At 32.7% G+C, this 24,873-nt stretch overlaps 1 protein-coding gene across 3 annotated transcripts; it reads left to right on the top strand.

Annotated features, from left to right (window-relative positions):
• The first annotated feature begins 2,707 nt into the window (after positions 1-2,707).
• LOC108214858 (uncharacterized) lies at positions 2,708-24,595 on the top strand. 3 transcript variants are annotated; one of them, XM_017387078.2, is made up of 12 exons: positions 2,881-3,022; positions 5,428-5,482; positions 13,340-13,504; positions 13,595-13,713; positions 19,926-20,000; positions 20,900-20,993; positions 21,124-21,183; positions 21,399-21,464; positions 21,553-21,651; positions 23,865-23,909; positions 24,029-24,131; positions 24,259-24,595. In XM_017387078.2, exons 3-12 carry the CDS (start codon positions 13,373-13,375, stop codon positions 24,345-24,347), a joined length of 882 nt encoding a protein of 293 aa, XP_017242567.1. In that variant the 5' UTR covers positions 2,881-3,022; positions 5,428-5,482; positions 13,340-13,372; the 3' UTR covers positions 24,348-24,595. The 3 variants fall into 3 exon arrangements, with proteins under 3 accessions (XP_017242565.1, XP_063945356.1, XP_017242567.1); XM_017387076.2 differs by lacking the exon at positions 5,428-5,482 and having other exon boundaries at positions 2,708-3,022; XM_064089286.1 differs by lacking the exons at positions 5,428-5,482; positions 24,029-24,131 and having other exon boundaries at positions 2,758-3,022; positions 24,259-24,511.
• Positions 24,596-24,873: the final 278 nt, after the last annotated feature.

Here is a 24,873-nt window from a genome sequence, read left to right as displayed (position 1 = left end):
TATCTTCAAATCCTTCTCAACTTGGAATTCTTTATTTCCTACAATAAAACAATAAAAATCTATTAAATAAAATCCAAATCAGTGTATAATATAATTAAATACAATAATAAAATCATATAGAATATATATATAAATATATTCTATCAGAAATATAAGGACCCCGGTTGCCCTACGATTTGTTGTGTCATGGGCGATAAATTTGTAGATAAGGCTTTATTTGATTTAGGAGCGAGTGTGAATCTTCTTCCTTTCTCGGTCTAGCAAGTCCTAGGTTTAGGGGATCTCAAGACCACCAATATAACCCTTGAACTTGCCGATCGTTCCATTAAAATGCCTAAGGGAAATATTGAAGACGTGTTGATAAAAATCAGTAATTTTATCTTTTCGGTTGACTTTGTTGTTCTCGAGACTCAACTTGTCACAAATCCTAAGAACCACATTCTCATCATTCTAGGACGGTCTTTTCTTGCCACATCCAAGCATCGCATTACAAACTACATAAATCAAATTAAACAAAGAAAAACATAGCTAACCTGTTGAGCCAAAAACAAAAAGAACTTCATGAAAAACTGAATACCTCTTTGAAACTATTTGTAGCCACATCCCTGCCCATTAGTCCATGAGATAATTAACATACAAAGGATCTGAATGGCAGATCGCAATTTCTTAATAATCTGCAAGTCATCGTCCAATTATTAGAGCTATAAAGAGATGGATTATCAGAGAATGCACCTGATGATATATAAAATTTATAACGAAGCCCAAATGAGACCAAATAACAGATAAATAGAATATAAAAAACACCATAGAATTTGAAAACAAACTTGAGCTGTAAAAGATGGCCATCTAGCACTAATATCAGCCTGCATAAGGGAAAAAGTCTGGTTAAATAATTCATCACAAGATCCAATGTTTCATCAAATAATTAAAGTTCATCCGACACCTGAACAATGTAGCATTCCAAAACCTGAACACGAATACTACAAATCAAAACATATAAACCTATCCCAAAAATATAAACGAAAACACATATACATACACAATTATATATACATACATACACAAACAAAAAGAACGAAGAAAAGATGCATGAGCTTCTATCTTAGGGGCTAAAGGCTCCCACTGGCTTTTAGCAAGTAATTGAAAACTGCAATAACGACATCAAGAATGAATTATAACAAATATTAGCAACGACATCAAGATTGAATTGTAACAAAAATTAGCAGCCACCCAGTAATCCCAACCAACTAAATTTCAAGCAAAAAACACAAAGAACGAATAACAGCAAAATTAGCAGTGACCCGTTTATGATAAAGGCATAATTAAACATAATTCAAGCAAAGAAACACAAAGAATCGATAACAACAAACATTTGCAGTGACCCATTCGGGTCGAAATCATAGTTAAACACAATTTAATCCAAATACACAATAATACGAAAAAAATAGGGAAATCGTCGTAAAACACCTGAACAATAAGAGAAGATTGAGAAGGAGTAGCGTGAAACTACTAAGGTTCTCACAAAGCATGAAATGGAGAGACCTTTCAATTTCTGGAATCTCAAAATTTGGGAGACCTTTTGATTGATCTCTGGAATTTAAAAATTTTAAAACATTTAAACAATAGTGAAATCCTAGAAATTCAGGAAGAATATAATAAGAGTTTTGAGGAGTGCCACGACAGCATGCCGAGACCCTCCTTTATATTTAAGAGAAGAAGATTGAGAAGGAGTAGCGTGAAACTACTAAGATTCTCACAAAGTAAATAACAGGGAGACCTTTCAATTTCTGGAATTTCAAAATTTTGGAGACCTTTTGATCTCTGGAATTTCAAAATTTTAAAACATTTAAACAATAATGAAATCCTAGAAATTCCGGAAGAATAGAAAAGAGTTCTGAGGAGCGCTAGGTCAGCATGCCGAGACCCTCCTTCATATAAATATAAGATTGTGCACGACTAAAATAAGAGAATGATGAATGAGAGTATATTTTTCAAAATTATGAAAAACGGCCCAAAATTATTAATACTTCTTCCATACGCAAGGGAGAGACACACACTATAATGCTTATTTAAAATATAATTATATAACTTATTTTTTAATTTTTTTTCTGAATAAAAATTTAACTACTAAATTTTTTCCAGAAAAAAAAACTTAAAATAAGTTATATACTCCCTCCATCACAATGAATTTTTACAATGGTATTGGGTACGGAGACTAAGAAAAATATATAAAGTAGTACTATAAAGTAATAAGTAAGAGTAAGGAAAATGGATAAAGTGGCAAAACCCATTCGTAATTAATGATAGATTTGAAAAAGTAGAAGAAAGTAGTGGGTGTGATTCAGTTTTATATGATAAAAGCTTATGGAAAGTTTTGTAATATAAAAAAATGAGTGTGATGTCCAGAAATGGAAACGTAAAGAATCCGGTGGAACGGAGGGAATAACAATATTTTATACTCCTCCTTCGTAATGAATTGTATACATTAGTTTTTAATACGCTTTTTAAGACTTTTTAAAGCATAGTTTCACAATATTTTTTTAACTTTTTATTCTCTTAACAAAAATTTGATACTTTTGTTAAAAAAGAAAAATTTTAAAAAAATATTATGAAATTATATTTTATTGAAGTTTTAAAATACTTTGAAAACAGTGAACGTATTTATACAGGGGGAGTATAAGAATCAAAGTTGGTGACAAATAATGACGTATGGAATTAGATGGGAGTCCGAAGATATTAATACCAGCTCCCATTATATGAACATAAAAACATTTTGATACGCTAATTAGTGAAAGGAGTGAGCAAAGATCCAAAGTTAATTAGTGTTGTGAATCATCCCCAGCCCATGTACGCGCAAGACACAGAGCATTGATCATTTGATCGATCGATCCTGTATTTAAACATGTCATTTTTCTTCAAGCCATCAAAACCTAAAACTCCACAAGAGCTGGCGAAAGCAATTAGAGATAGTTTAAATGCTCTTGACACCAAGACTATTGTTGAAGTCAATGCCCTCAAAAAGGTACATACAATCTCAGATCTATAAGCTCTTCTGTTAAACCCTAGCTTTCGTTATACTTTATCTTTTTTTTACTAGGTTCTCTGATTTAATTTGATTGTTGCTATGAATATGATTTAATTTCGGAATGTAAGCTGTGTAATTTGAAAATCTTGTGCTACCGTTGTCTTTCGAGCCAGTTTAGTGCCTCTGGCAATGTTGGGGGATGGAATTAGATTTCGCTACTTGTTGGGGGACCGGACTTATGATGTACTGATATGGAGCCCTTGTGTCGGGATAATAGCAGGAATCTTGGATAAACACTAGTAAAATGATATGACCGCGGTAATTGAATTGGAGATAAATCACTACACAAGTTTTTTTTGACTGTGTGTTCCTAGAGTGTTCCCGAGTGTTTTAGATGAAGAAAGTGAAAAGAGCATTGAAATTTAGGGAAAAGAAAGGAAAATAAATTATTTCTCATATTCCCAAGTTTTTAAAGAGAATAAAAGAAGGATATGTAAAAGGATCTCTGCATATTTTATTGTGACTTGTCTTTCTCTCCTAAACTTCCCATTTTCAAGAAGAAAATTTTGGTAAGAAATTTATTTAATATTTTAACTTGCATTCTTTTGTTCTCTTTGCTTTAAATTCTGGGGAAAAAACGGGGAAATTAAATAATCACATTTTCCCCCTTCCTCTCTAAAACTAAATTCAAGAACGAAGTGTAACTGCACCAGGGAGATAAATTTGTGAATTTACAACCTGTGAAAAAGTAATTTCTTAATTCAATACATAACTAAATATATATGCAACTAGCAATTATAAATTAATGAATATAGCAAGGATTTTATCCTAGTACATATTGTTTCTCAGTAACAATCAACAATAAAGAAACAAGTTCTTAACCTATAATTTTCACAGTAATCTAATTATTACTAGTCGCCAACTAATAGACAAATTAACTTAGATAAATTATAAGTATATAGTTGTATAGATATTTGGTACCACATTGTTGTGACATTCTGTTTCAGTATGAAATAATGAAAACCTATTGAAGTTATTACTTCAATAGTTACATCCTTCAGTAGCAACTACTCCCTCTGTCCCAAATTAGTAGTCACTTTGACATTTGCACGTATTTTAAGATGCATAGAAAATATAGCTACATAAATTATTTTTGAATTTTCATTTTCTAAATTAAAGTTTATTACTTATATTTTTATTTAGAAAAAGAAAATTCAAAAAAATAAGTAGCGGAGCTATGTTTTCTTTTGCACCTTAAAATACGTGCGCTACTAATTTGGGACATGGAGTATTTAACTTGGTGCAGAAACTAAAAATTGGAAACAAGACTTTGTAAATTTACAGAAAACATAACTTAGATTGCAGAATGCAGTCTGCGGATTTATGACATGAAGAATGCATTGTTTAGATTCATAACATGCACAATGCTGAATGCTGAAATCATAAAATAAACTAATGCAGAATATAATGAAAATAGCAGAAATTAAATTTGAATTCAAGTCGAAAATCGATCAAACTAGTTAACCAGTTGACTTCCCATCAAATAGCAAGTCGACGAACTAGATGATGTTAGGAGCTAGATTAGTAGTAGTTTACAGTAGTATTACTTTAGTACTGGGTAACAGAAATAGTAAGGGTATATGTTTCATCTACTGTGCTGGTTAGTCTAATAGCCTATATGTAGAAAGACTTGTTTGTATTTTCATTCTTGGTGAAATAACAGAAAATGGACTTTGTTCCACCAATCTGCCTTCTCTCTACAGTTTCTCTCTCTAGAAACGTCTATCTTTTTTAACAAGACACCTCTGCATCTCTCTACAACAATAATGTTCTTACTCTTTTTCTCTAATAAATTCTGCCCTAATCTCTTTGATTTCTATCTGCTCTCTGCCATGTCTATCTGTTATATCTATTTCTGCACTCAAACCTATAGAAAACTAGAAAAACATTCCGGAAATTCACTCAGAAATCTCCAGTTCCTGCAAATTGGTATCAGAGAACTCTATATCGATCAACCACTGCTTCTACTATGTAGTGCACACTAAGACGAGTCGAACGATCTATGGAACTTCGTAATTGCAACTGTAATTGTTAAGATACATCAATTTTAGTTTAGGTGCTTCGTTCTGATCTCTCTTGATTAGATATGTAGTTGTAGCTAGTAAAAGTTGCTGTTTCGCTGAAGTTTGGTGTAGATTCAACTTGTTATAAGTGTTATTCTGTAGATTTAGTGCTAATTCGCAGAAAATTACAAAAACTGTGGTTGTAGACTTGTTTTACTAGTTTACCGAGTTGACTCAGCAATTGTGCTAAATTCTGGTTGATTTGTGTAAACACAACAGTTGTAAGGTTGTTATTGTGTTGATTGAATCGCTTATGGTGAAATTATTGGTGTTGTTAAGGCTGTGAACTGGTTTGATTGTGAAGTGAAGTGATAATCAGAGGAGCGCACATCAGGTTTTTGATTTCTGTTCTCAACTAGTTCATTCTATTGTTTGTTGAAGTTTATATTTGTTTGCTCTCGTTTACATAGACTCAGTACTTCCAAATGATATCAGTGAGAAAAATCACAAATACTAGATCTATCGAGTTTACTTGCGTTGGAGTACTTAGCACTTTGTTTCTTCTAGTTGAATTGTTCTGTTGCTCTGTTGAATTGCTCTACCGATTAGTGAGTTGGTATTGTTGAATCATGAGTTACTTGGACTCGGGTACAGAGGGTCTGACTGGACACGAGTCGAAGAGTCGGATTCGGCATTTTTAAAATTTTAGGACATGGAGACGCCGTCCAAAATTTGGACACGACAAATATTTTTAATAAATAATTATATTTATATTCATAACAATATTAACCTTAAACAATTGCAAAAGTTCCATACATTGCCAATGTAAAACAAAATGAGTCTTATGCTAAAACATTCATATCAAAATTTAAAATATTCAAAGATCTCCTAAATATAATCCATGATTTTTATGGTCCTTTAGTCTTTAGTCTTCAAATGTGATAAGTTCAAACTCTGGATCATTCAATGATAATTTTGCAATTTCCAACAAACAAGCTATCAAGATCAACATTTTCTCCTCTTATGTAAAAAGAAAAAAAAGATAGTGAATATAAAAATATAGATTGCAAGTAAATAAAAATACTAACATAAGAAATGAGGGAAATATAAATATATATTGATCATACCAACATCCCAATGTTTTGGTGGACCTTATGTGTATACCTTTTTGTTTCTTGAGAGCAATTTAACGTTATTGTGTATGTAAACCAAACTCTCGGTTCTCTCATTCGCTAGTCTACTTTGGTGTCATAAGTGTTTCAATTGCGTTCACAACCTGATGATGAGGCTGGTTGTGAAAGAAATCTAAATGTTAGACCTTGCAAAAATGGTGTAAATGAACCATAATTTGCCCACCATGATATAGGGTCTTCTTCAATCGTGATGCATTAATGTACGGCTTTCCAAAATATTCAAGGTCACAAGCAAATGAACTAAACTCTTTAAACACCCTTTCGAGGTCATTTGGGTTATTAAAAAGTCTTTTAAAACATAGATTCCTATTCGAAGACACCTCTTCATCCTCATTCTACACCATGACTCTTCCTAACCACTCCTGACTATAATATTTTGGGACTAGAGTGCGAAACAATGAAGTGGTGTATTACTTTTATTTCACATATCTTCCAAAACCTCTTGAATAACTTCAAAAAAAAACCTGATTTACCAGTTAACAAGTCCTCATTCTCATGCTCTAGAAAAAAAACTAATTTACCAGTTAACAAGTCCTCATTCTCATGCTCAAAAATATGACCACTCACATCTTCAATCATAGTATCTTACATATCATAAACAAAATGTAAATCACTAGAATCTCTATCTGCAACTCGCAAGAATATCACCAAAGGTTCAGTAAATTTCAAAACATAATTAACTTTGTCCCACCAAGTATCACTAACTAACGTGTTCTTAATTTTTCTAGTTTTTTATTCATTTGCATTCCTCGTATTACCTTTATTTTTTTCCAATCAGGGTTCATTATAATTTTTTTCCAAGACATCTCTAACTCTCCTAATTCTTGACAACATCGCAATATGAGAAGCAAATCTTGTTTCAACAACTTTTGGTAACCTTACATCCGAGTAGTGAGTAAAAGTCGTCATGGGGAAGCTATTATTTAATATGAAATATGTAATATTACGGGCTTGAGTTACTACTTCATTTATCCATACACAATGATCATAAGGCTAGCTCCAACCATAGACCCAAATCTGGATCACCAAATGATCCAAATCTAGGGCGATATCCAAATCCTATTCCAATCATATGATCCAAATATAGATCAAAATTCATTCATCATTATTATATTCATATACTTTGATTTTAGATATTTTAAAAAGATTAACTAATTTCATCTTTAATTATAATAATAAAATGAGCTTATTGCACTTTGTAACCCCAGACTTTGGCTCATTAGCAAATCAGACCCCACACTTTGAAACGTGGTAGTTTGTAACCCCAAGTTTAAATTAACTTTCAGTTTGTAACCCTGGCCCACACATCCGTTAAAAATAGCCTTTAACTTTAACTGTTTGAGAGATAACACTGTGCATATTAGTTTCTAACAGCTACTTTACCCCCTGTGACCCCTCAAAGTTTATGTATCATATTTTAAAATTATTTCTGAACACACAAAATGATGTAAAAAAATTAAAAATAAATTTTAAAATATGTATTTAGATTTGGAATTTGAAAATTTATTTATTTTTACATATACGATGTAACTTATTTAAAAAAATAAATCTTTTAGAACTTATTTTAAATTTTATTACATCGTTGTGTGTTCAGATATAATTTCAAAATATAATACATAAACTTTGAGGGGTCACAGGGGGTAAAGTAGCTGTTAGAAACTAATATACACACTTTTACCTCTCAAACAGTTAAAGTTAACGGCGGTTTTTAACGGATGTATGGGCCAAGGTTACAAGCTGGAAGCTAATTTAAACTTAGGGTTACAAACTACCACGTTTCAAAGTGGGGGGGTCTGATTTGCTAATGAGCCAAAGTCTGGGGTTACAAAGTGCAATAAGCTCTAATAAAATCAACAACTAGACAAAGATAAAATGTTACAAAATAATTCAAAAAAGATAAAACCGTACATAAAAATAAATTAAAAGCATTAAAATATTGCATAAAAATACTAATTCTCGGAATTAGTATATTTTTCCCACAAATGCTCAATTAGTGCATTTTGAAGTTCAAGCTGGATTATCTCGGAGGGAACTGATTTAGCCGACGATTAAATCAATAATTTAATTTTTATTTAAAGTTGTATAATTGTTGAATTGTCTATGTTGTATTATTTTGTTTCATGTTTTTTAATGTTCATGTATTCTGAAATTTATGTTTTTTTTGCAATTTTAATTTATAAATCGTTTTAATTATATTCTAATCTTAATTAATCTATCTTAAATACTCCCTCCGTCCCATGGGATTGTTAACGTTCACTGTTTGCACGTATTTTGAGACTATTATAAAATATAGTTACATAATGTTTTAAGGTCTTAAAAAGCATGCCAAAAAGTGATGTTTACAATCCAACGGGACGGAGGGAGTAACATTAACAAGATCATCAAATAATAAGTCACAATATTTTAATTTTAAAAAGAATTGGATCAGTGAATAGTAGTGATCCAAAGTTGGACAAATACTATTCACTGATCCAAAATTTGATCACTTTTTAGTCCATGGTTGGAGTGGTTTGGGGCAAAATTGTCTTAAATTTGGATTTTTGTATCATGGTTGGAGATGTCCAAGTGGACTAGGTTCAAAAATGTATTTTATTGCCAAATTCGAATAATGAACTACACATGGAGTACAAAAAATTTCGGGATACTTTTAATTAAAACACTTGCTGCCTTATAATTTGAAGCATTATCGATGATTATTTGCACCACATTAGAATCATCAATCTTCTCGACAACCTCTAGATATAGCTTTGCAACATACTCGCATCTTTAAATCTATAGTGAAATCTATTACTAAAGAAAGCTTTTGATTCTAATCATGCTACTAACGGTGCCGAGTATGTTGCAAAGGTATTTCTCGAGGTTGATGACGGGATTGGTGATTCTAAAATGTGATGCAAATAATCACTAATAATACTTCAAATTATAAGGCAGCCGGTGCTTTGATTGAAAGTAAGGATTTCAAATTTTTTTAGACTCCATGTGCAGTTCATTATTTGAGCTGGCAATAAATACATATGTGAACCTAGTCCATCATTTGCTCATTATGATCATTGTGTATGGATAAACAAAGTAGTAACCCAATCCCGTGATATTACATAATTCATATTAAATCATAGCTTACCCTTGATGATTTTTACTCGTTACTCGGATGTAAGGTTACTAAAAGTTGCCAAAAAAAGATTTGCTTTTCATATTGTGACGTTGTCAAGAATTACTAGAGTTAGAGATGCCTTGGAAAAAACTGTGATGGTCCCTGATTGGAAAAAAATAAAGGTAATATAAAGAATGCGAATGAATTGAAATCTTGAGAAATTAAGGACATTAGTTAGTGATACTTGGTGTGACGAAGTTGATTATATTTTGGAACTTACTGAACCTTAGGTGATATTCTTGCGAGTTGCAGACAGAGATTCTAGTGTTTTATATTTTGTTTATGATGTGGGATATTATGATTGAAGATATGAGAGGTCATATTTTTGAGCATGAGAATGAGGACTTGTTAACTGGTAAATCAAGTTTTTTTTTTTTTTAATGTTATGCAGAAGGTTTTGGAAGAAAATTGGAATAAAAGTTATACACCACTTCATTGTTGAGCACACTCTCTTGTCCCAAAATATTATAGTAAGGAGTGGGTGGGAGGAGGGAATCGCGGTGTTTGTCATGGATTACCAAATGAGGATGAAGATGTGTCTCTGAATAGGGATCTATGTTTTAAAAAACTTTTTAATAACCCCGATGACCTTAAAAGGGTGTTTTAGGAGTTTGTTTCATTTGCTTGTGACCTTGAATATTTTGGAAAGCCATATATTATTGCATCATGATCGGAAGAAGACCTTATATCATGGTGGGTAAATTATGGTTCATTTACATCATTGTTGCAAGGTCTAACATTTAGATTGCTTTCACAACCAATTGTGAACCGCAATTGGAGCAGTTATGGCACTATTCAAAGTGTGAAGAAAAATAGACTAGCTAATGAGAGAACTAAGAGTTTTGTTTACATACCCAATATTGTTAAATTGCTCTCATGAAAGGAAAAAGAATACACATAAGGTCCATCTAAATATTGGGATGTTGGTAATATATTTATATTTGCCTTATTTTTTATGTAAGTATTTCTATTTACTTGCAATCTTTTTTTCTTGATTTTCGCTATATTTTATTTTCTCTTTTTACATTGGAGATTAAGAGGCGACAATGTTGATGGTGATAGTTTGTTGGAAATTGTAGAGTTATTATTGAATGATCCAGAGTTTGAACTTATACATTTGAAGACAAAAGATAGTAAGATACATAAAAATCATGAATTGTATTTTGAAGATCTTTGAATATTTTAAATTTTTATTCTGAATGTTTTAGCATAAGACTCATTTTATTTTGCATTGACAGTTTATAGAACTTTTGCAATTGTTTAAGGTTAATTTTGCTATGAATATTAATATAATTATTTATTAAAAATATTTGCGATATCTGTGTCCAAATCTTGGGCGGTGTCCCCCTGTCCTAAAATTTTGAAAATTGCCGAATCCGACCCTTCGATCCGTGTCCCGTACAACACTCTGTAGCCGAGTCCAAGAAACTTAGGTTAAAGGGAGAAATCTAATAAGAGATTTTAGAAATTAGAGGAGTTATTTGATCTGGCTGTTCAGAGACAATGAGTATACTGAGGGATATGGAAGCTAAGAAAAGAGTGGAAGTATTTGTGAATCCTTGTAAGCGGAAAACAAAGAAAGAACATGGCAATCAGAGACCATCGACATGAGTCCCTACAAAATCTCAAGTTGAATTTCTAAATCCAAAGAAGGAGCTCATGTGGATGATTGACCACAAGACTCTGAGCAATGCTCTGAAATCTAGACATTACGGACTGGAAGGAAGCTGGAACTGATCTTGACAATTCTGGGTCATGAGGATTCTTCTCAGCACAAGCAGAACTTTATAGCAGACAACTCTATAGGTGCTAAGGGATTGGACTGTGCCAATGAAGCTAAGAAATCTTTTGCATCTGGTTTTACTGCATTGCTTACATATGTGCCAAAGAAGATACATGACGAGAACCTAGGTGTGTCTGAGTTAAGAAGAACATCTATTGAGATGATATTCGCTTTAAAGAGGGTTTGGACCAACCACAAGAGCTAAAGCCAAAGCTTCAAGTTTCAGAAAACTTGTTGAATAGAGTTGGATGGACCAAGGGTGCAGTGCGATCCTTGCATAATTCCGGAAAGTCAAGATGTGGTTTCATTAAAATTATATGGCAACGCAGTTGGAAGCACTCAGCCGCAACTTCCTGCTGGAATTCCAGTAAGCTACAAAACAATCACAATTTTTGACCCAGCAGGATATTTTAAGTTGTTTGTACGAGGATAATTTGTTGGTGACTATTGCAAAATCAGATCTTCAGCCATGGTTATGCAAGAGCTGTACATGAAAGGAAAAAGAAAAAAAAAAGTAGCAGCTGATCTATTCAGATGGAAAAAAGCTGGGAAGTGCAACGTCAACCATGAGGACATGATTAATATTCTAGGGTAAAGAAATGTTAGGAACCGATTAGCAGTAGTTTACAGTAGTATTACAGTAGTAATGGGTAACAGAATAATAAGGGTATATGTGTCATTTAATGAGCTAGTTAGTCTGATAGCCTATATATAGCAAGATTTATTTGTATTTTCAATATGCTTGACGAACTGACAGAGAAGGGAATTTTGTTCCACCAACGCTTCTCTACCTTTTTTTACAGTTTCTCTCTAGAAACTTTAATCTTCTTTTGAAGATATCTCTGCATCTCTATACAACCATGTTCTTAATCTTTCTCTGTTAAATTCTGCCCTAATCTGATTTCTACCTGTACTCTGCCATATTTATCTGTTTATTCTATATCATTTCTGCGCTTAAACCTTTAGAAAACTAGGAAAACATTCAGAAAACTCACTCAGGAACCCTCCAGTTCCTGACAGATGACCCTACCCTGTGAAGAGTCGCTGCTTATATAATTATTAAACACAAAAGCAGGTTGCAGTTAAATTGATGTGGAACGAGGAGTTAAATTATTAAATTGTATTTATTTTATGTTATAACTACTGGATTTGATTGTAATTTATTAGATAAATTGATAATTAGAAATATTCTAGATTCTAGTAGTAGAATTGTTAAGTTAGGTATTTATTCCTATATAATGAGATGTAAGATATCATTGTGAGGAGACTTTGATTGATTTAATTGAATAGAGAATTGTTTCTCTCTTCTGATATTTATACAAACTGTTTTCTTCTGTGGTGGAGAAGTACTGGAGTAGTGGTTCTTCTGAGGGTGGATCACCTTAGGGTGTGAGCTTTCTGTTGTTAATCCACATCAATCCATCTTTTATTTGTTTTAACTCCTTTCCTACGGATAAATCTATTCCTAAAAGGCAACATAAAACAATACGCATTATTCTTATTCTTTGCTCCATGTCGTAGTCCTCTCCTTTGAACAAAAAAATTGTCCTTAAGTTCTTCGAAAAAATCAACGAAAGTGTTAATGTGTGTTGAACTAAAGACATTAAATTTCTTTCTAATGAGTCATTAGCAACACAAGAATTTACCATATGTAAAAGGGTAAAAAACTTATGGACTACAACCTATATAAAAGAGGTAATATCCAATCTAATAAATGAATAAAGTCTAGAAACAATAATATATAACATCTTATATTTTTAAGGAGATTTTTAAACTAAAACTAATAATATGGAAACTATGCTAATTAATATCTGTAGTTGTTTCTTAATACTAATCGACTATCATGAATAAATGATTTCAGTATATTAATATACTGCTACCAGCTTAGAATGCTTCTAAAATTGGATATAACTAAACTTCATAAATATATCACAATTGACTTTATTCCTAGATAAGTAACATAAAATATATACAGATAACAGATTAATCTTTCTGATTTCTCAGGATCATCTTAGTCAATGAGTTATTAAGATGTTTCATATATATACAAGTCACATAATTGCATTCTGTCATTGTAAATTGTTCCCTGTAATTATTGACCTTTGCACTCTTCATTTGGTCCAGGCCCTTGAAGAGGTGGAAAAGAATTTTGCAATTATGAGAGTTATGCTTTCTGGAGATGGGGAAGTTGAACCAAACCCAGATCAGATTACTCAGTTGACACTTGAAATATGCAAGGAGGATGGGTTGACTCTTCTCATGGACAAGTTACCTTTATTAAAATGGGAGGTAGATCATGATAATCATAGTATTATCTATTATGTTATGCTAATAAGATATTACTTTGCATACAAAGATTTATAATAAGCTTTAATACAGGCAAGAAAAGATTTAGTTCACTGTTGGACCATATTAATGAGGCAACAGGTCGGCTCCACTTTCTGCTGCGTGCAGTACATAGAGAACCATTTAGAATTTCTAGACTTCCTGGTTGTCGGGTGAGGTTTTATAATTTTATTCTTTTGGTCTCTTTATGTTTGTTGATACAATTTGTCTGTGTCTTGTCTCATTGCCTTGTATGCTTTATGCGACTAGAGTATTTGCCCATGCATGCATATTTAATAATATATACTCCCTGTCCCACTTATTTTAACCACATTTTCTGATTCATTTGTCCCAAAAAGTTTTTGCGCATTCAATTATTAAGGTAAGCTAAAGTTTAATATGTTCAATATTTATGAATATCGCATTGTTCGAGTATAGAAATAGAAAATAAAAGGTATTGATAGTTAATTGAGATTTTTTTTTTTTTGACAATTTAGGCTTATGTGCCTTGCAAATGAGTATCCGTTCTAATACTTCTCGAGGTGAGCCAGAGTTGAACTCGGGTGACCCAGGATAACAAAGGATAAACCCACCACCATGCTTATTGAGTCGACGACTAGTCGCCGACTAGTCGGAAAGTCGGTGGATTGAATTAGTCGAGCAGCGACTTGTTAAAAAAGTCGTCCATGGGTTAAACCCGACCCGACCCGGTATCGAGGGATTTTACCCAACCCGGTTAGGGTTTTTAAAGCAATACTTACACTGGATGTTTGTTTGTTTCGGCTATCTTCAAACTTATCTGGAGCGGGGGCGGAGGCACAGACAATCTCTCCACTCTCTCTTCTCCTACATCTCTCCTCTCTCTGCCCTCTCCTCTCTTTCTCTCTTTTTCCTCTCCTTTTCTTTTTTATTTCGCGACTCATCTATACTATCTATATACAATATTATTAAAACCGAAATATTAAAAGTTTGGTCGGTCGGTACGCGGGCTTTTATATGGACTTTTATAACTAGCGGGCTTTAAACAAAATTAGCGGGCTTCAAACAAACTATAAACAAATCAAAACATAAAACAAATATAAGACCTATTTGACTATACCAGAATTAAATTCAAACCTTAAAAAATACTATACTATTAAAGTCGAAACATTAAAAATTTGATCGGTCCATACGTGGGCTTTTATACGGACTTTTATAATTAGCGGGTTTCAAACAAAATTAGTGGGATTCAAACAAAATATAAACAAACCAGAACATAAAACAAATATAAGATCAAAACATAAAACAAATATAAGACCTATTTGACTTTACTAAAAACCTCTTTTTTGGTTTTGGATCTTCCAAATCACTAAAGTCATCGGTACTTAGGCCAAAATACAGGCCTATCTATATACCAATTATTCTTTTCAACCAAAATATGTTATCTTTTTTTTTTATATTTTTCAACTAAAAAAACTCCATCATTTAAAATAACATCGAAAAACATAGTAATTATTACCTTTTTAACTAAAACACATTATCTTTTTCATATATTCTAGCTAAAAAATGGATCTTCTACAATTAACACGGGCTACATGTATATAAAAATATAATATTATTATATATAATTATTAATAAATAACCTGTGATATTTTTCAACCAAAATACATTAACATTATTTTTAAATACTCTAATGGACTCACTTTAAAAGAAATATTATAAATCTATAATATACTATTATACTGTTATATCTAAAACATGAAAAGTTCTGTCAGTCGGTCGGTCAATCGAGTTAGGTGATCCAATTGGTATTCGACCCACGAACTTCTTTAATTTAAAACATGTTATAATATATTTTTTATTATCTATTAAATCAAAACATTAAAAATTAGGTTAGTATGATGGGTCGGTATTTGGTTTTACGCATCTCTTTTAACTTATAATATGTTCCATACTATATTATTAATTATCAATAACGAAATATTAAAAGAATTTATCATCTGTTAAATAAAAAAAATATTTAATCATATTATTCTATCATAATTTTATCCTCACAATAATATTAGTTTAAGTTAAAATATATACGATAAAATAGCAAATATTATAACCGGCCGTGCATTGCACGGGTTATAAGCTAGTTATGTATATACACAGTCTTGTGTATATATACTGGGGGTGTGCATATACACTGGGGTCTTGGTTTGGTAGCGTGCACGTGGACAGTCCTCAGCCACTACTCTTAAACATATACTATTTGGTTTTTAATTGTTTTCTGTTTTATTTTTAAAAATTAATTCTAAATTTTAGTTTTATTAAAAAACTTTTATTTAAAACGTTTTAATATTTACTTTTTATCCAGTTCTATTTTATTTATTTACTTTAATTTTAAAAATTACATTCTACTTTTATTTTACTTAATAACTTTTAATAATTATTTATTGTATTCAGTTTTATTTAATTAAAAACGTTTTAGTGAATATTTTTTAATATTAATTTAATTTAAATCATATTTATAATTATTTTTTTCATCTTTTATTTTTAAAAATTCCATCTTAATTTTGTTTTACTTAAAATATTGATTTTATCTATCTGCCTTTTTAAATTAAAAATATTTTAATAATTATTTTTTAATTATTTTGTATTCATATTTAATAAAAAAAATATTAACCTTTTTTTTTATTCTGATCGTTTGTAAATGATCAGTGGGGGCTGTTGTTTTGTTCTGCACTTGCTCTGTTTTGTATATATATATATATATAGGCCATATATATATATATATATATTATGTATGTATATCACGACTTGTCGACTTATTTCGACTAGTCGGGCGACTTGTCGACTAGTCGATTCCAAGGCATCCGGGTGCCGAGGCTCGACTTGTCGACTTAATAAGCATGCCCACCACTTGGGCTATCCAATCGTGCTCGTGAATTGAGTATTATATATATATATATGTATGTATATATATATATATATAGAGAGAGAGAGAGAGAGTACTACTCTAATACAAACCCTCTTATTTTACAAACTAAAAACCCAGCTGCAATATCACAAAATTCTAAACACAATATCACTAAATCTTTTAATAACCCCACCTCCACCTCCATCTTCTCCGGCTAAGCCTCCACTTCCGGCAACACCATTTTTGCCGCTCCCTCCACATTTGTCGCCCACTGTCACCTTGTTCACGTCCACCATCCCCCCATTCCTCCTCCACCGTCTCTACCACTGTCCACCCACCTCCACCTCTTCCACCACCTTCATCTCGACTTTTGCCATCATCACCTCCACCTCGACACTTCTACCACCAACACCTTCACCTCCGCGCGCTATCTCAGGCCCTACCTCCGCCATAACTCCATCTCGACCTCCACCTCCACCATCTCAACCCCCCCCCCCCCCCCCCCCCGCATCCTCCATGCCCTAGCCCCCTCCATCTCCACCACCTTATTCTCCACCACCGCCATCACCACCAGAATCAACAAACAAAAACAGATCTGGAGGTTTGAATCAAGTTCTGGAGATTTTTACGAATATCACTAATTTCTACAGCGGATATCACTAATTTCTAAAGCGAATATCACTAAAATGTATAGCTGATATCACTAAATGATATATCAGAATATCATCGATTTTTGTAAACATATCAGGAGCAGGTGGCAGAGGTGGTGGTGATGATGGTGAAATCGGAAACAATGACATGGGTGACAGTGTTGGTAGGAGCGTGTGGGCATAGATGTGGTAGTGGAGGTGGAAGGAGAAGAGGGAGATGAAGTGGGGTTGATGAAAAAGAGAAGGTGGAAGGAGGAGAAAGAACGGGGGCAGATCTGGGTGGGGGGTTACTGCTGGGTTATAATTAAGTGTAAGTGAGTGCCTTTAGTAATTTAAGGAGTTTTAATAGTGGTTTTTAGTTTTTATTTTAAAATTGGTTTCTGTTTGATCATGAACCTATATATATATATATATGTATATATATAGGCTCATGATCAAGTACAAACTACCCTTAAAATAAAAACTACAAACCAAATATTTACCAATACACCCACCAGTTCTCTTTCTCTGGCTACATATACATACAGACATGTACGTATATATCATCCACGTCCCTCTTCTTTCATATCTCCGTCTCTTTCTTTTTCTCATCTCTCCTGCTACTCATCATCACCACCCGCAACCTTTTATCATAACTAGGGGTGAACACGGGTTGGGTCGGTCGGGTTAGAGCCAATAAAATGACCCAACCCAATTAGTTCGGTTTTCAAAAATCCAACCCGTTAATCCAAAAATATATGTCTAACCTAACCTTACTCTTTTTATATTGGGTTGAATTGGTTCGGGTTGGTTTGGGTCAAAATTATCATGTCAAAATTTTATATTATCATGTCAAAATTTTAGAGATTTGTCAAAATTTATATTATCATTTCTTATTTATATTTCCTAAGATCAATATCATTCCACATATTATGGTCATATTACTTAGCAAAACAAATTAAAATACTGAAATACAATCAAATGAGACTGTAAATAGGAATCTGCATGCACTATATTGTAACATCACTATATTTAAACATAAAGATCATGTGATAGAAATTAATTTATTTGTTTTGTATATAAACGGGTTGGGTTGGGTTGGTTAAGGGTTATAATATGTTAAACCCTGACCCAACCCAATTTATTTGGGTTTTTCGAAAATGAACCCATTTAATTATCGGTTTTGAACAGTTCGGTTTAATCGGTTCGAAAGAGGGTTAGTTTGGGTCGGGTTTCGCGGTTCGGGTCGATTATGTTCACCCCTAATCATAACATCCCTTCCTTGCCGTAGTCGCTGCATTCCATCATCCACCATTGCCACTGCGTCATCACCCACCTTTCCCCTTTCCTCAGATATTTGTTCGATGACCTTCACCCATCTTTACATTATCATAACTACCACGACTTTCTTATACTTAATTGCTTTCTTCATATGCCGCTATGTCTTGAATTTTGACGTCATTAGAGCCATGATTGTTATTTCATTTAGTGAATACCTAATCAGCACAGTTGCTTATTTAATTACATAAATCGGTGGTCACTATTGTATAAGTTAGTGATTTTCGCTTTGCAAATTAGTGGTTTGTGCCCTACAAATTAGTGATTATCACTTTTAAAAATTAGTAATTTGTGTTGCAAAAATAGGTGAAAATCTCCAGAAATTATTGAAACCTTCTAATCAGTGCTTGTTAGCCATTCTGCTAATAGTAATGATGGTGGAGATAGTGGAGGTGGTGGATATGGAAGGGCGGGAGCATGGAGTGGGCGGGGCACGAAAGAGGAGGGGCGGTAGAGGAGGCGGGCGATGGAGGTGGCTGAGATGGCGGAGGAGGGAGACACGGGCGGCTGAGATGGCGGAGGAAGGAGACAACATGATGAGGCTGTGATTTCAGGCGGCGGAGTATCACTGGAGCTGTGGATGACAACTGGTGTTGCAATTGAAAGGCGGCGGGTGAGGTGAAGGGGTGGCGCCGGAGGCGGAGATGGAGGTGGAGGTGAAGATGGAGATGGCGGGGAAGATGGAGAGGGAGGTGTAGATATTAGTGATATGTGCTTTAGAATTTAGTGATATTTGAGGTGGGTTTTTAGTTTGTATAATAAGGAGGTTTGTATTGGAGTAAGACTCTCTCTCTCTCTCTCTATATATATATATATAAAGAGTCCTACTCCAATAGAAACCAAATTAGCTCAGTTTTTTATCACTGTTTTTAACTACAGAAATCACTAATTTGTACATAACATATCATTAATTTATATATAGCATATCTCACGAATATAAATATATATATATATATATACACACATATATGCAACGTATATGACCATCATCTTCACCCAAATCGTAATAATGGATCTCTTACCACCATTACCAGACGTTTCTATGACTTGCCACCATTGTCTATCATCACCAATAAGCATATACACTTTCCATCATAACTTACAAAACTAACGACCACTTCCCATCATCATACAACTTCTCTTGCGGCTTCCTACCGCCAAGAACTTTCCGACGGATGAAATTGATCATCTATAATCGATTATCAATAGTTTAGATAAGTAGATTTTCTCAATTTTGATAATAAAAATCGCTGTTTACATACTGTATAAAAACAGTGATTAGTGCAGTATGAATTAGTGATACCCGTAGTTATAAATAGTGGTAGGGAAACTGGTTTCTAGTTTTTATTTTAAGAGTGGTTTCTATTTGATCATGAGCCTCTGTATAAATATTATATTCAATACATGCATTAGAAATCTCTAAAATAGTCTTACATGAATTCAGGACAAACACGTCTACATTTTATTTTACTTTAGTATTTCTCTGTACTCTAATTAGTGACTTCGGGTGAATGCAACACATTGTTATATCCTGCAGTTACGATAACAAGGATATTGCGTTAACTTGTGGGAGTATGCTGCGTGAATGCATCAGAGTACCAACTCTAGCAAAGTATGAGGTTATTCTTGTAACATAATTATTTGCTTTACCTACTAGTCATTATATTGTTACTTAAGTTGATTCTGGTACTATTTTTGAGATCTCTTGTTATTGTGCATTAAAATATGTAGTAAATTTACAATGATGTGAAGAAAGCAAAATGATTATGTAGTAGCCATTTTGTTACTATCTGTAAGAAACTCAAGAATCCACCTTATTTAGGCAACAGAGGAACGGGGGAGACAAACCAATCTATTAAATCAACTCTACAGTTTCTACTGTAAATATAACTTAGGATAAGGCTACATTCCAGTTATCATAAACCCAGGGAAGAGTCATAGTGTGCCGCAATTTAAACCATATTAAAAATCCGTATATAAGAATGCACTTTGTAGCTGTCCATCCACACTACTCCATAACTGTGCACAATGTAAGACCAATAAAAGCACGGAATTAATGGTGAAGTTACTAGATTCAGAAAAAGATAGATAAAATTCCAAAAACTGCAAAGAATCCACTTGGCTTCTGAACCACAGAGAGCAAACACTTATACCAAATAATGAAGATAATAATCTTTTATTTTAATAAACAGTTTCTGAGACCATTTTATCAGTGAGTAATTACATTAGAGTAGTCCAGTCAAGGACAACCATCAAATATTATGAGAACGAAAAAATAAAAGTAAAAGCTCTTGTAGTGTTATGCTTAAATTCTTAGATTTTTAATTAGTAGTTTTTCAAAGTTTTTGTGCACCGCAAGGCCAACCAAATAATTTGCAAGTTCTGGTACTTTCATCTTTTAAGTGCTCTATACATACAGAGGTTATTATTACAGATTCCGCCTTGTACACCCAATTCTTTGATTTGGAAAGCTAGTCGGTGTTATATCTTTTACTAACATCAACCTTTCAGGTATGTATTGGAGTCTCCAAGCTTTGAGATTTTTTTCAAATATGTGGAGCTACCTAACTTTGATGTTGCTTCTGATGCTTTTTCTACCTTCAAGGTAGCTGGTAAATTTATGTTTTCGCAAATCTTCATATTTACTCATTGAAAGGAAAAGGGCCATATTTTATTTGATTATTGGTGAATATCTAAATATTTTTCTTGTTAATCGTTATATGGGTGTTCCACAGGATCTTCTTACCAAACATGAAACAGTAGTTGCTGAATTCCTAACGACTCATTATGACGAGGTTTTAATTTTGTTCTCAGTATAATTTTAAGATTTTATTTAAGCTTTTCTGCATTTATATGCCGAAATAGCTATGGTGCAAACTCTAAGTCTTTTAACCTTTGAATATTAGTCTGATCTTCAAGAAGGTGACACCTCAATATTATCTACTTTTAGTGTTGACAATAGTATTCCGCTTTCTGTGGCTCAATTAGTTTGTAATTCTTTCTATTCCAGTTCTTTGAGCGCTATGAGACACTACTGACCTCAAGAAATTATGTGACAAGAAGACAGTCTTTAAAGGTTGGTTTTGAATGTACTTTGCATATTGATAGACTTTAGTCCTATAATCTATTTAGATGCATGAAAGTGGTGATTTCATGAGGTATAGCTTCTCTCGGAATTTCTTTTGGAGCTTCCAAATCCCCATGTTATGAAGCGCTACATTGCTGAAGTACGACACTTGAAAGTTATGATGACTTTATTGAAGGTATTAACCTTGTGCTATGCATAGATAGAAAAATACTAGAGTTATTGAATTGAATATAAAATTTAACACCAGTGCTTAGGTGGCAAAGTTGATTTGTTCTACCTCTACTAGATGTAGTAAGGGTTGTATTTGTAAGGTATAATTACAGTCTTCCATCTAAGCATGTGAGAACCCTACCGCCTGGTTGGATACTGGTTATGTGAATGTTGCCGACTGACAAAATAATATAAAATTACTGATCTCTTCTAATTTAGTCCTTGTTAATTCATTTAAATTTTGTTTAATTGAGTTCATGACAAAAATGGCACAACTAGGTTTGTTAGATTTAAGGAGTCTCCAATGAAAGCTAAATATTGGCTAGTCAAATCTTAGCAGGCTAAATCCATGTTTTGCACTCTCTATTTCAATGTTTTTACTTCTTAGAAGTAAATAAACTCAAAAAATAAAAAGAAGAAAAAAAGAAAAACAAAGAGAACAAAGAAAGTAACAAATAATTCAAATAGCCGGCAGAATTCGACTAGTGAGGATACCTGTAGCGTCTTTAAGACTAAGAGCATCTAAGGTGATGACATGGCATTTTAGTTAGCCATATAAAGAGTATGCACTTTAAGAATTTGACATGGCTAATTAAACAAGTGAGCTAGAATATTTTTGTTAGTGACATTTGTGTAGTTATAACATTGTTTCTTACTTCTTTCTTTCTTTCTCTTTCCTCTATTTTATGTATTTAGTAATAAAATAATCAAAGAGTGATATAGCTAAGCAAAACACGAATTTAGTCAATATTTTAGCCGAATAATTAGTTACCACAAGGAGATGACACAACTAGCTAAAAGTTCGAAATTGCTAGTTATTTAGAGCAACTTCAATAGCTTCCCTATTTGGAGTCTTAAACCAAATTATGAGGAATATGGGAAAATAATCCACTCCAATAGTATCCTAGTGATTCCCTAAATCACTAAGATCCATTAGCCATGCCTTATCTTTAGCTAACCTCTCTCCTCTCCTAAATCTTATTTTATAATAAATTTTGAAAACAAACATGTTCTCTCTCTTCACCTATTGTAATAATGGTAACTTTTAATAATTATAGTATATAAGGAATGAATATAAGGAATATTGTTGGAGGTGAGAATAGCTATTATTATCTTAAGTCACTAGGATCCAATAATTTATATTATATTTAAGGAATGTGCTAAGATGCTGCTGGAGATAGGCAACATGTTAAGTTGGTGAAATTGGTCTCCGTATTGTCTAGCTAGCTTTTCTCGGTAATTAAATTTGGATAGTGTATTTGGCTAGCTATTTCTGATTCTTTTTCTCTTTTTATTTATTGCATCTCCGTGTTACTTTATAATCTTTAAAATCTTACTATTTTCCTTTAATAATAAGATAATTGAATAGAGGGTCATATAGTATTATCAAACAAAATTATACATTTTCCAAGCTAGCTAAGACTAAGCAATATAATATAGTAAGATATTGAACGCCCTTTCGAGATGTTCTTAAGCTAACCTTCTAAGTGGTCGTTTGGTTCGAGCTTCCCTGATATCAGGTATGAGTTTTGTTCATTCCAAACCCATACGTGGTGTTTGGTTAAAAAATTTCTTTCATCAAACCCATTCCTCAACCCACAAGGTATGAGATTTTCATACCCAAGGGGGAGGTGGGTATGAAACATGAGTTTCAGGAATCAAATTTTTTTCTTTTATTTTCATTACTATTTATATCATTTCATGTAAATCATTAAAAAATGAAATTAATGACTCAAAAATATATATAAATATGAATTTAATGATATTTTATATTAATTACAATTAATAACTCATAAATATTATAATTCAACCATATTCATTTCACTACTCAACCAAACACCTGATATCTGAAATGATACCTCAAACCCATACCTGCTTAACCCGATTCCTCATTCCAACCCCATACCCCTCTCCAACCAAACGACCCCTAAGCTAGCCATGTTGTCACCCTCTTGAACTGCATGCTCTCTAAATGCTTAGCTGAATTTGACATTTTAGCCAACCAAGTCATTACCTTCGAGAATTTTCAGTGGAAATATCTATTCTTAGAATGCAGATTACTATAGGAGAGTTGTTATTCGTATTCAAAGTGTACATGTCTTAATAAATGTTAATGGACCCTTGCAACATAGTTGCAGCCTTTTAAACTAATCCTTTCATTTTTGAAAACCTTTACAGGACTCGAGCAAAAACATTCAGATTTCCGCTTTCCATGTTTTCAAGGTATTATTACTTGTTTGCCATTTTTTTACAAATACTTAACATACTTGTGTTTCACCAATTATAGAATTCCTATTGGTTTATATAATAAAGAACCACGTGGTTCTTGTATCACTTGCTAGGTTTTTGTGGCAAACCCTAACAAGCCGCAAGAGATAAAATTAATATTGGCTAAGAACCATGAAAAATTGCTCGAGTTACTTCACAATCTATCTGCGGGTAAAGGTATGTAATATGTTGCCATGTCTCTAGGTATCATGTGTAGCTAGATGTTGGGTTAGATTCTGGATGTCCACTGGGCCCCATAGAGTATGCATCCATGCCGTGTTGCTAACTAAAACTCATGTTACAGGTTCTGATGATGATCAATTTGAAGAGGAAAAAGAGCTAATAATCAAAGAAATAGAGAGAATTTCTCGGCTGCTTAACCTTGAAACATAGTTTGTTTGTTTTCAGTGCCTCCTCTGCAAGGGCAATACATATATAAACTGACCTCTTTAAAAAACCGAATACACGTTCGATAGGAATGAGTTGGTGTAATATGATTATCATACTGCCTGGTCCATAGAATGTGTAAAAGTTTTATGCCTTTCTTTTTCCTTTTTTTTTTTTGCTTTCAGTAATTTAGTTTATGCATGTTCTTGTAATGTTGATAAGCTATCATTAAAATTAGTTTGATATTCACTGTATCTTGTTGGGTATATATTATATAATTGATTGTTCATTTCTAAACAACTGATTGTTCATCTCTTCACATTGGGGTTGGAATTATGAAAAATGTATAAATTATTTTTAAAAAAAATTAAGAAAAGTGGATAAAATGGTGGGATATATCAATAGATTCTGAAAAGTGGAAGAAAATAATGAGTGTGATTAATTTTCATATTATATAAAAGATTAGTTTTTATATTATATAAAATGATTATTTTCATATAGTTTTAAAATATTAAGAATTGAGAGAGCAAAA

This window comes from Daucus carota, chromosome 3 (assembly GCF_001625215.2).
Source record: "Daucus carota subsp. sativus chromosome 3, DH1 v3.0, whole genome shotgun sequence".
Classification (NCBI taxonomy): domain Eukaryota; kingdom Viridiplantae; phylum Streptophyta; class Magnoliopsida; order Apiales; family Apiaceae; genus Daucus; species Daucus carota.
This window is presented reverse-complemented; position numbering and strand designations above follow the sequence as displayed.